Genomic DNA, 13,071 nt, shown 5'->3' on the forward strand with positions numbered 1-13,071 from the left:
CATCGTCGTAAGCAGCGACGAGCCTCAGAGGTCAGAGGTCGCTGCTTTCCCCTTCGGCGATTCATAAAATCCTGAATCAGTCAGAAATATGCAGTGTGGCAAAAAGGGCAATGGAGAACCTTCGGGGCGGGAAAAGATGAAATACTCTAGGTGCAGCCACCTCAGAAAAACAGTGAACGCTCCTCCAGTAAATGTGCCAGTGATGAATGAGACAAACCGGGATTAACACTTAACACCGAGCCAAAGCATCTCTCCCTCTCACAGTCTGTCGCTGGAAATCACACAGTCTAAATTATTCATCAGATAACAGGCAGGTGGAGGTGGTAGGTGGTACTTTGCGGTAAAAGCACCCGTCCGGGACATCGGCTCCATTTAGAGGAAAACTTGCAACCTGGCTATTTTATCTATATCTCGGGCCACTCATTTCTAAAGATTGAACGCAGTTATTGGTTTCTGGCTGTCGGAAATGATCTGCACGTGTTTCCTCTGCACGATTCAGCCTCTTCGTCAGATTGGATAACAAGCAGCAAAACACAATTTCATACGAGTGATTGCATTCAATCACCACGTCATTTGCCATCATCCTTTTGTTTTAATTTTGCTTTGAGCCTAAGAGGATGATGATGATGATGATGATGATGATGATGCACCTGCACACATGGCAAAAAGAAGATGTGGCACAGCATTCTGTCTTCTAGAAAAGTCCTGCTGTTAATCCAGGATAAGTGTTTTATCCAAATATCTTGAACCAGAATATGATGTCATATCATAATTATCGTAAGGTTAAAATTCGACCATTGCACCTCAGAGGTAAAAACGTCCTTGTTCGGTGAACAGAATGTCATTATCAAGTAGTTTCAGTTTTCTACTCAATTATTTTTAAAACATATTTCATAGAAAGAGTAAACACATAAATCGGACGTAATAAGAAGATTCCAACCAATTTTCAACACAAATCCCTTTGTTTCAAGTATTTCTTTTTGTTTTTTAAAGCACCGTTTAATTTTTCATAATTCCATTGCGGCAAACTCCCTCATTATTTTTGTTTTAAGCTTCAGCCGCTCATTGGCAGAACATTTTTAAACAAACTGATTTAATATTTGAAGACTAGCTGAATGCAGCGTCCTCACTGAAACGGAGGCTGTTAGGTCGTGACAATAAGCAGACACGTCTTCGTGAGATCGAGGGTTTTGCAGATCGAAGCTTGCCAACGGTTTAGTTCAAGGTGAAAGACGTGAATGCACCAGTATTAATAATCCTATAATACAACATGTATAAAACATCAAAGGAGCCTTTTCTGTATAATGAGAAGTGTCATTTTTCATACTTGAGGTACATTCATCTGAGAATATTTGTGTGTATAGTGTTGCAGTCAAACTTGACATTTGACATTTATATGTTTGTTTTTTTTAAATTTCAGTTTCAGATTAAATTCTTGAGCCCTTCTGTTTCTCCTGTGGGTTTTTTTATCATCGTTGCAGACCAAAAAAATTCTGTCTTGCCTAAAGCTGCGATCACACTTTTCCCACTCACGTACGCCCACTCGCTCGGTCCACGCTGCTCTTAATCTCCCCCTGCCTATCGCTGCCTCGCTCTCCCTCCTCCCTGCCGCTCTCGCTCCATCGCTCTGCCACAGCGCCGCACACTTTCCTGTATGCAGAATTGAGAATCCCTCTCTCTTTCTCCCTTTCTTTCTTTCCTTTCCTCTTTCGGTCTCTAGCTGTCTCTCCGTCTCTGTCCGTCTGGCCTCCCCCCGCCCCCCCCCCCCCCAGCAGGCCGCGTGCACTGGGACTTGAAGCCTTTAATGAGACCTGTGGGGAAATAACCCCCCAACCTAACACACATACACACACACATACACACACACACACACACACACACACAGTCATTTACACAAGTCAGCCATGTCGCCATTCAAGTCAACTTCTCTCCATATCTTTCTGTCTCCCGTCTCTTAACCACTACAGCACTTCCTGCGAGCAAATTAATTTCTTTGAAGCGTCCCTGTCATCCCCTCTTTGCCTCGTCCTCTCTCTCTGTCTCTGATGTCTCCATCGTCTCTCTCTGACTCTCTGATGCAGCCCTCCCTCCCTCCTCTCCTCCTCCCATACTTCCCTCTCTAGTATCCCCCCCCCCCGCCCCTCTCTCCACCGTCAGGGCTCTTACTGGGGGACGTGTTGGGGTCTCAGCCTCCTCGTAGTCTGAGTGGTTCACATCTCCTAACTGTAGTTACTGGAATGTAAGAGAGAGTCCCTGGTGTTGCAGAGTCACTGTGTTCCTGAGGTCAAATTTGGCCTTGTGTTGGGGGGGGGGGGGGGGGGGGGGTCTGCTGCTCACATACTTCAGAGTTTGCACGAATTGAGCTCGGGTAAAACGGCGGAGAGAAAAACTCATTTGTTTCACGCTGCTTAATGCACTCGGCAGGAAAATGAAAGACTCGCCTCTGCGCCGCGCACGCGTCTGACAGCATAATAAACTCGCAAATGAAAACTGCCGGGACCCCCCGCCGCGACGGTATCGCATCCTCTGGCACACAGATCTCCCCGTCGCTCGTGCACATGAGTGAGTTAATGGACCGGTGTCTTTTCTCTTCCATCCGCCGCAGGTGTCAGGGGAAGGATCAGGATCCACGTCCGTCATAAGAAACAGCGATCACACTCATCGGCGTCGCCAGTGACGCGTTCAGATGCGGAATTTAAGCACAAATGGAAACATTACAAGTAAAAGTTATGCATTCCGAATTTGAAGTGGAGTAAAGACGGATTATTGGCAGCAAAATGTGCTTGAATCATCAAGAGTTAATGTACTCGTTATGTGTAGTATGATATATGACATTACAAGATTATTATTACTGATGCATAACAGAATTAACAGCAGTGAATGTTAAACAAAGATCCATGTCCACCGTTTGCTTTAAATGATCATCTGCAAAGGAACGAGTAACTATAGCCGTCGAATAAATGTTGTGCAGTAAAACAATAAATATTTCCCCTGAAACCTTTTTGGAGTAGAAGCAGACAGCAACACAGAAATGGAAATAATTAAGTCGCATATTCCTTCAGTCAATTGCACTCAAATAGAGTCTTTGAGTAAACGCCACAAATGAATGTCACTGCCCAGAAATCACTGAGTCTGTGTTCTATGCAAATGAATGTCTTACGAGAGTAGATAATAACTTTTAAGCGACCATTCAATTTCAATCTGAAGCTGATCACTGCAGTAAAACAGTCATTAAATTGAAAACCGTCGAACCACAATACGGCAGTTAAGCATGTCCATGACGCCACTGCCTCGTATTTACAATCCGACTATAGTTTCCGCCTTGAATCTGTCTTTCCTTCTCTCCTTCCCCCCCCCGCTCACATAAACAGAATTTTTAATGCGGCCCAATTCCCAACAAAGCCGTTCTCATTTACATGTCCTCTCGCTCCGCTTTTTTGCCAACAAACGACCGAACAAGTAGCCTTGCGAAATAGAGACTAAATCGCAGCCCATTAGTTCCTGAACGCCAGCCATCGGCGGTCACTTCCCAACCATGTTTCAGAGGCGGCGTCTCCGGGCGCGGGACCCGCGAATCGGCCGGGAAACGATGCTGAGGGTTGTGCAGCACGTTCTCTTCCACGCACAGCTGTTGGTTTGCCTGAGGTGCTGCAACCTCCGGCGGATGGAAATGGGATAAGACATCGATTCTTACTGTGCAAAATAAATTCCTTCAGAGGACCTCGACCCGTCCCTCTCTCTCTCTCTTGTGAAGCAGCAAAAGGTAAATGCCAGCGCAGGGGGCTGGTGGTGGGGCGGGCGGGGCCATCGACGGGGCTGCTCCTCTGAAGAGGGAATTAGACAGTGCAATACGCACAGGATAACCTTTGACCCGGGGCAAACAGCCATGGTTGCAGAGAAGTGAGTCCGTCTGTTCACCGTGGGCACATCAGATGAAGGCACCGGCTGGCACGAGGAACCCGCAGAAAGAAAAATGGCTTGAACTTGATACGCGTGGCAATCCAGAGCAAGCCCCCTTTTTCTTTTTTCTCCCCTTTTCTCCTCGTCACGATGCCATTTTCTTTTTCAACCATGGGTTCGGAGTTTTCCAAGTGCGTCTTCCCCGCTGCAACCGTTCCCCGCGTTCACATCGGGGGCCTTCAAATCGTATATTCCGACGTTTCTCTGAAGCTACCAAAGGGGATTCAGTCTGCGTCAGACGAAGCACGTGGATTATTTTCAGGCTGGTAATTCCCCGTTTTTGTCACGGTCACAGTTTCCGCCGCAGCTCAGCAAAGGAACCCTGTCCTGGGAAAGAGAGAGAGGGGATGTCTACATTGGATGTGCGTTGAGAAGGGGTCTCTTAACGGCCTGTAGGAAGTCCGGCTGCTGGCTTCTCTGGCACGTTGGAGGTGAATCGGTCCATGTCTTGGCCCTGTGCGTGTCGGTTATGGTGCAGAGTCAGCATTCATCAATGTTATCCTCAAGGTCTTCTGGGCCGAACGGCTGTGTAGTTCCAGTTGTGGGGAACCACACGCAAACTGCAGTAGTTGTGTTTTTTCCAATCTAGCATCTTGAATCCCACAATAATAATTACAGCAGGCAAAATCTGTTTCATTCTTCATCTGAATATTGTTTTAGGACAAAACGTTTGAACCGACCCTTTGGTTAACTGCCTTTTTCTAAAAGCGCTTGGTTATAAAACACGTGGAATGTTTTCAAAGATATTGTACTGAAATATCATTATCAGATTTCTATGGTTTGTTTTTTAAATATTGCTGGCAGCACAAAAAATATATATATATATATATATATTCCAGGCTCTAATCACTGCAGGGTCCCTCTGTCTCAGGTTTAAATGCAGCCATATGTGTGAGTCCCACTGGGAACAAGATGTAAATTGCCGTATCAAAGTGAACGGACTGTAAGTAAATCTCTAATCACCTGACATCAAATGCATCGTTTCAGAGATGCATAAAACTACAACCGATGAATATCCGAGGTTTAGGAGCTGCAGGATGTTCCTCTCAAAACTGGTAGATACAGTATAACACTCCTTTGTGTGTGTGTGTGTGTGTGTGTGTGTGTGTGTGTGCGTGTGTCCTCTCCATGACTGCTCTTTCGTCACCACTGCAATTCATAACATTTGCATTTGCATTTTTGCGCGCCGCCGTCACTCCCTCGTCTCATTACAACGCAATTAACGGGCAATTAGAGTTTTATTGGAGGTGAATTAGCTGACATGTGGAACAGACCTAATGTAGCGGGAGAGCGAAAGGCGATATTACACCGACACCGGCGAGAGACGCGAGGGCTGAGCAGGGAGGGCAGGAGATGGAGCGGAGGGAGAGAGACTGCGGGGCCTTGATCACAGAACGAGAGACGGAGGTTGAGTCGGGACACGGATGAGAGTGGTGTGTTCAAACTCCCTTGACTTTGAGGAGCACTGTGGGACAATGTGTCCCAAGTCAGTCCGTCTGGGCAGGAAGCCTGAGGTCCTGTTTTAGTTCTTTTAATGTTGATGTTTGAGTATGATAGAAAGACATATGACGAGTATGATAATACGGATACGGGTGCCTCCACAAATGGACGCACTGTGTGTCAATGTCGGGGACACTGAAAGATTTTTATCAAAGTTATGAAAAGAAAAATAATATATGTATATAGCTGAACCAATATTGGCTTGTGAGGCGCAAGCATCAGCTTTTAACCACTTTAAAGCACGAACACCGTTTCCTGTTGAAAGGACAGAGGGTGAATTTTTCCTTCTAATTTAAAAAAACAACAAGATTTTTAATTTGACAGATGTTAAGACTTTAGTTCACGTGAGTAGGAGGAATCGTTAATGAGGACAAGGTGAAGGTCTCCAACTTGTTCCAGGTAATCTCGTGGCACAGTACGTCTTAAAGGACACTATATATCCCGATTTCTTTTTTTTTTATTGTCTCATAGTGTAAATGCTGTTTCTTGCGATTTTTTTCCACCTATAGGATCAAATTTATATATATTTTTTACAGTCAACTATTTTTAATAGGTTTGAACATGGTCAGATCTAAAGAGACAGAAAATCAACATTGAATAGAAATTCCAGGCAGCTTAAAAAGACAATACAAATCAACAGTATACCTCTCTCTGTGCTTTAATCAAATTCAGTATTTATTTCCGTCTGCCTCGCTTCATTCATTTGGCTCTATCTCCAACTCTGTCCTCCTCTCTCTGCCTCTGTCTCTCTCTCTGCCACCTTCCATCTTCTTTGATCGATTTCTATCTCCTTCATTTATCTCCATTTGACTTTTTTCTTCCTCCTTCTCCTTTTTCCATCTCTTGCTCCGCTCGTCTCTACGGGCCCACATGTATGTTTTATGGCACTATCGGGCAATTCCTGAGGTTTTAACCCCGTCGCCCTCCCTCTACAATCAAACTTTGATGTCGATTTGTTAGAATAAATAGACAGCGGTGAATTATGTATGCTGGGATACAAAAACACTGAGTCAAGCGCACTTGTGCATCTGCAAACGCACGCACGCACACACACACACACACACACTCACACGCACACACACACACACACACACACTCACACACACACACACACACACACACACACACACACACACACTCACTCTCACACACACACACACACACACACACACACACACACACACACACACACACACACACACACTCACTCTCACACACACACACACACACACACACACACACACTCACTCTCACACACACACACACACACACACACACACACACTGCTGAAAACACCCATGCACAGATCAATAATAAATCACACGGCACCAAGAGGGAGGAAGAAGCGTTGAGCGAGGCATTTATAGTGCACTGGGTAAATATAAAAATACGGACATGCATATACACATGTACACACACACACACACACACACACACACACACACTTATTTCCATTGCAGTTCTCCTCTTGCTGAGGATTTATCAAGCCGACACATCACAGAGGCCTTGATCACTTTGCGGAAAGGAGAACAGAGGAGCGACAGCCAACGTACTGTACGAGGAACTCTGCCTTGTGATTGTCACACACAAAGCGATCTGGTTTAACGTGGCGGCGTAGCGAAGATGCTCAAACTCTCCTCTTTTTTTCCCCCCTCCGCTCATTTTGTCTCTCCTGCACGAGAAACGCAGGATAAATGTTTTATCCAAATAACTTGAACCAGCCCCTCGGCGTCCAGCGCGGCCTTCACTCTACTCCCAGATCAGTCGCGACCCGTGATTCTCTTCAACAGATAACTCCATGAGAGAGAGAGAGACAGAGGCTACTACTTCATCTCCCCCCCCCCCCGGTTTGTTTTGAATCTCATTCTTTTTCTCTCTTTTCTCTTCTGGGACCCAGACTTTACTGTCTTGCGGGACGATTTGACAAAGTCACCGGTCGGTAGATCAGCTGACACATTGTCAGGCTGAGACGTGATGGGACCAATGTATTCAGGCTCATTTTTTAATTTATGTTATGACACTAATTACTTAGAAAACTCTAATTCCAGGCTTTTTTGTGTGTGTGTGTTTTCTATTTCCGTTCAGTTGTAGAATAGAATCCATTAAAATTCTGACGACAGATTCGCTCTTCAGAGTCGGAATGTGAAGGTCTGAATTTATTGCTCATCGCCATTGTGGAGCTTACAATAGCTGGCGAAACAGAAAACCCAGCAGAGGTTCTCGCGTTCGACGAGCAGACGTGTAGACATGATGCTAATTTCAATATTCATAGATCAGCAAATACCAGAGTGGACAGAGTTACATCCAAGATATCTCGAGACCACCAAGGGTTGTATTTTGTGCGCTGGCGAGGAAAGACATTGTAAATATGTCATTGTGTGGAGCAGAGATCAGTTGTTGTCACTCCGAAACGGGGGCTTTACACGGCGCGCTTCATTTTCGAAATCGATCGAATGCCCGCATGTCCTCGCGCTGATCGCTCCTGTGCGCAGTTCGGCTCCGTCTCTCGCCCGCCTCTCAGCGGCCGGGTCACCTTGAGAAGCCCCTCGCTCGGCCTCGCGGAGCAGTCACTCTGCTGATGAGTGCTTCTGCTCCTCTCACACGTCCACTGGTGAGACAGCGGAGAAGAGGGATCGAGAGAGAATTCTAATCTGCGTCCAGTCTCCGGAGATTCGTTGCGTTCCTGGAGCACGGAACTCTGCGGGTTTCTGACTAAACCGACCACACACACACACACACACACACACACACACACTGGACAGATTACGGACGGACCCCAGGGCCCAGACGACAAACACCAGGCCTCCGAGTCCTGGGCTCAAACGCTTGTGTGTCAGGGCGGAGGCATGAATGTTCCACAAACACTCCAGTTGGAGGTGTCATAATGGCGTTCTTGCTGTGACACAAGTTGAGGGTTAAAAGCTTCTTCGCTTTACTCTCCAACAAGAGTTCGGCCCCCCGACTCGTTCACTGCACCCGCTGACGACATAGCGACGATCTGAGTGCGCCTGAACAGTTTGTACGACAAACGGAATCGTTTGGCGTTTTGGTGGAAAACGATTGGACTGACCCACTTGCTGAGCTTTAGTCGGGCTTAGCATAAAGACTGGGAACAAGGGGGAAACAGCAGGTTTGGCTCTGGCAAGAGACAGCCCGGCAAATGATGTATTCAATTTTTCCAATTTTGCAGGGAAATACACACGATTAAAACTAATCGCTGCGGAGTTAGCGAGCAGCTAATTTAGCGAAAGGTCGATGCTGAAAGGTGGATACCTTCGGACAGAGCCAGTTCCCTCCAATTCCAGTTTCTACGCTAAGCTAAGCTAATCAGGTGCTGAATTTGGACTTATTATTATATTCTCAACTTCCTCTCTGCCAGAAATGAATATGCGTTACCAAACTTTTCTTCAAAGAAAACACTACGCGACGTGATTTATGAGGCATGCGTGCAATATTAGGCAGATCTTTGTAGAAAAAAAAGAAGTTTTTTCTTGTAGAAATTGTGAGAATGAAAGTTAGGACTGGTTTAACTGATCTTAGAGAAGCTAAGATGCGCTCAGAGCCGGACGGGACTGAGGCCCTTTGTGTTTGTGAACTTCCCACGATGTGGTCAGATTCTGTGGGTGCGTGCGGAGACAGCACTGACCGTTTGCTTTATGTCTGGGATCCCGATGCGAAACACCATCATGGCGATGTGGGCGTCCTCAGATGGCAGCGAGCTGGCGCTGCGCTCCTTCAGCCTCCTCGGCTGCTGCTGCTGCTGCTGCTGCTGCTGCTGCGGCTGTATCTGATTGGCTGGCTGTTGGTGTGTGGGTCCGGGGTTGGATGAATAGGGGTTGGTGGCGTGCCCCGGGTTCCCCGGCCGGATCTGTCTGTCCCCGCCGGGCCGTGCGGCCAGTTTGCCCGACTGCCTGTGTCCTTCACCTCTGCCCCCCCTCGACTGGCCTCCTCGCCTGACTTCCTCCGCCATCTCCTGCTCCTCCTCCTCTTCCTCCTCGCCCTCCAGCTCGCCGTTCTCCCCCTCCTCCCCGTTCTCATCGCGCTCATCTTCTTCCATTTCCTCCTCCTCCTCTTCCTCCTCCTCCTCCTCGTCCTCCGCCCCTGGATAGAGATGGCGGTTGCCTCCCAGCATCCTTTGTTGCTCCTCGTCGCTGGACAGGGGGCTGAATGGCATCGTCATGGCGACAGAGAGGGGGGCGCCAGTGTCAACACCATCATTCCCAGTGAGACACTGCACGGGGAGAGGAAGGTGGAGAAGACGTGATCAGAACAGGGACAAAGAAGAAGTTTGAAAGTTTCTTACCACATGCTAACGAACTCTGCTCTCCATGGGAACAGGCGGATTCAGCACCAGACATGCAATACTTCATGTGCATGATGACATACCACACGCCCCTCATGCAAACCCACTCGTGCAATTACATTTTCGGCTTCCAGACTCTCACCAGACGTTCACATTCGCTTCCTGTGCCAATGAAACTCTTAAAGTTTTGACCCCTCAGACACGTGAAACATATCGGGATTGACAAATACAGAGCTACCACTTCTTTTGTCATCGATGTTCGACACCTTTCACACAAGAAACTCCAAGACTGAAATGATTTTCACGAACTACACTGAGCACATTCATGCTCCCCCAAAAAGGTGGAGAAACTTCGAAGACGTAACTTTTGCAACACAACCGAACAGCACGATAAGCAGACTGTCGTGAAAGTGGCCGAGCAAATTCACGTGCCCTGACGGAACGGAAGCCTTTTCAATCTAAGCGACTCCAAAACTTAGCGTCATTGCTGGTGAGGTGAAAAATAAAACATTACATTGTATTTTATGTGCAACACTTTTCATACTGTCGGTTCCAAGAGACGAAGCCGCCTCGAGGCTCCACTACAACGTCTGCTGCAGCGAAACTGATGCGTGATCAATATCCTCGAACCATTTAAATACAACAGTTTTCTCCGAAATAGCTCTCGTTTCTTTGTGTTCTTTCTTTAAATCCATTGCAATACATGCTATGAAAGGATTTTGTCAGTGCAGTTGCCTGAGGAAGATCGAAAATGAGATGTCAGTGTTTTGACTCCATCCGTTTCCCTTGAGGCTGTGGGGGAACAGCCAACATCCACCTCAGAGTCTGTAAGTCTCGCCCCTACGCGGCAGATTATTTATCGCCGCGCGTCTGCGGCGCAGACACTCTCCGGGTGGATAACGGCTCTTCGTATGATAAACTACGCGCTCTTTTGCTCCCGCCTTGCGCCCCTGAGTAAGCCCAGAGAAGCCACTCCAGAGCGCCGGCGACGCATTCGAGCACAAGCCGAGCAAAGATAATAGATCTGCCCCCCCGGCGGGCTCCCGGTCGGCTTTGTGCGTGCTGCTCCGGGATTTTCAGCACCACTACGCTCTAGACAGCTCCGCACAAAACAAAGAGAGGGGGGAGGAGGGGGGGGGGGCACGCTCAAACTCACAGGGGGGGGAATCGACGACACCTGACAATAGCCTCTTTCCGCTCCATTGTCCGCCGCCGATTGTCCAGCGTCTGCCCTGCTCTTGACGATGTGGGGGGGCCGCACGGCTCGATAAGGTGAAGCTGCCAATGCAGCGATCGGAAGAAGGGTTCCCGGTTCGATTCCCCCCCGCCCCCCCGAAAGCCTTCCGGAGCATGTCGAGGCCCAGGGCAAGTAACAGAACCCCTGACTGCCTTCGTCCCAAGTGGCCAATAGGGTGATTGTCATCTCATACAAACACAGCTCTCACAGTGTCACGTCAGGATACTTTAACATTTACTGTGCGACATGTTTAAACTCAGCTAGGGGAGAACTTTGGTCAGGTTCTATTCTCCTTACAGATGGAATAACTATCTGAAATCCTTCAAACTGAAATCTGTCGTTTCGCTGAAGGATTTTAAAGACTGTCGTCACGTCATTGCAATTTCCTTTTTAATTGCTTCACTTAATCTAAAACTGTTGTAACAAGTGTGTGTGTGTGTGTGTGTGTATGGATATCCTGTGTCTGTCCATATTTAAACTGTCTCTTGTGTCTCTCTTTAAAACATGTTGAAACACCAAGGAAACATCTGACCTTAAAGAACCTTTGTTCACCCACCTATGATTTTTTTTTCCGGTATACTTTACATTCCGGACAGAAGTATACCTCACCACATCTATTCGACAGCCGTGGTAACTATAGTTACTGTGCAGTTTTTTTTTTCTTTGACACACAGATCTTAATATCTCTTTGCGCCGCTGATCTGAGAAAGGACGCAAAAACAAAACTGAACTCCAGTTGATGGTATTCGCATCTAAACATTCCTTTAGCAAAACAAAAAAATCTGTTCCGAGATGCTGTTTGTTTTCATTCCACTTCACATGAATTTCAAGTGCAAGAATAATGAGGCGACTTTAAATTGTAAATCGACTTGGCAGTGTGTGGGTGTTTTGTGTGTGTGTGTGTGTGTGTGTGTGTGTGTGTGTGTATGTGTGTGTGTGTGTGTGTGTGTATGTGTGTGTGTGGGTGTGTGTGTGTGTGTGTGTATGTGTGTGTGTGTGTGTGTGTGTGTGTGTGTGTGTGTGTGTATGTGTGTGTGTGTGTGTGTGTGTGTGTGTGTGTGTGTGTGTATGTGTGTGTGTGGGTGTGTGTGTGTGTGTGTGTGTATGTGTGTGTGTGTGTGTGTGTGTGTGTGTGTGTGTCTGCTGATGCAGCTGAGAGACGTGAGGGAATGAGAGCCATGTTGTTAGGGAGAAATATGCTTCAGACGTATAATACCAAGGCCTTTTCTCGTGGGACCCTGAGGGCGTCGCCCAAAGGGGGAATAAAAATGAAGAAGGGCGGCGGGAGGTGGTGTTGCAACATAACATTTGGCGAAGAGTATGTCCAGTGTTTAAGACTGTCAGAAAGGTCAACCTGAACATTTGGCTAAATGACTTGTACCATTGACTTGACATTATTCCTGTTGGGACAGTCTTCTCAGTCTTTTCACACAAACGAATACGTGTGCGTGCACCGACTGGTTGTGACAAACGCTGACTTGGTGACAGGGTTTTTTTTTTGCTTTCCAACTTATTCGCAGCACAGCGTCTGTTCGAGGTCACGAAGAAAGACGGCGGCGGCGGCAGACGAGTGCGCAGCGAAACAGTCGACGTTTAACCGGCACGACCTGCAGACGGCATCACCCACGGATGTCGAGAACAAAAGAAGCTCGGACTTGTTATTAATCATTATCACACCTTTTCATCTCGTCTTTGTTTCCTGCACAAACGTGTAAGTCGCATTTAATGATCTCATTATTCATGTTGCGTCTAAGGTCTTTATGCCTATGGTAGTAATTAGTAACAATGCGGCCGTTAAATAAATGTAGTGCAGGCAGCAAATAGTGTGTTTTGTTGCATCAAAGAAGCGTTAAATAAAAATTGTACTTAATCACTTGACTAAACGCAAACATAAATGAGAATCAACTGGGCACTCACTGAAGTAGGGTTCCTTCAGTTATTGCATCTTTTAAGGCCTTGGAAAAGGTAAAAAAAAATGTAAATGGGGATTAATGAGGCCTCTTATACGAAGCTGTTCCTGACAATTTAGAGAAGCGCTGGAGGACCGAAGGAAAACCAATGAAATTAGGCG

The 13,071-nt window shown here is 47.0% G+C and overlaps 1 protein-coding gene across 5 annotated transcripts in view; it reads right to left on the reverse strand.

Moving 5' to 3' along the window:
* The window catches only part of shank1 (SH3 and multiple ankyrin repeat domains 1), a 66,752-nt gene that overhangs the window by 38,644 nt on the left and 15,037 nt on the right, over nt 1–13,071 (reverse strand). For all 5 annotated transcript variants that reach the window (XM_047328342.1, XM_047328345.1, XM_047328344.1 and 2 more), the window contains exon 2: nt 9,107–9,691. In XM_047328342.1, coding sequence (XP_047184298.1) covers nt 9,107–9,640 — 534 coding nt within the window. In that variant the 5' untranslated portion in view covers nt 9,641–9,691. The remainder of the gene's footprint in view (nt 1–9,106; nt 9,692–13,071) is intronic.

The sequence above is a fragment of the Scophthalmus maximus genome, chromosome 17, assembly GCF_022379125.1.
Source record: "Scophthalmus maximus strain ysfricsl-2021 chromosome 17, ASM2237912v1, whole genome shotgun sequence".
Taxonomy (NCBI): Eukaryota; Metazoa; Chordata; class Actinopteri; order Pleuronectiformes; family Scophthalmidae; genus Scophthalmus; species Scophthalmus maximus.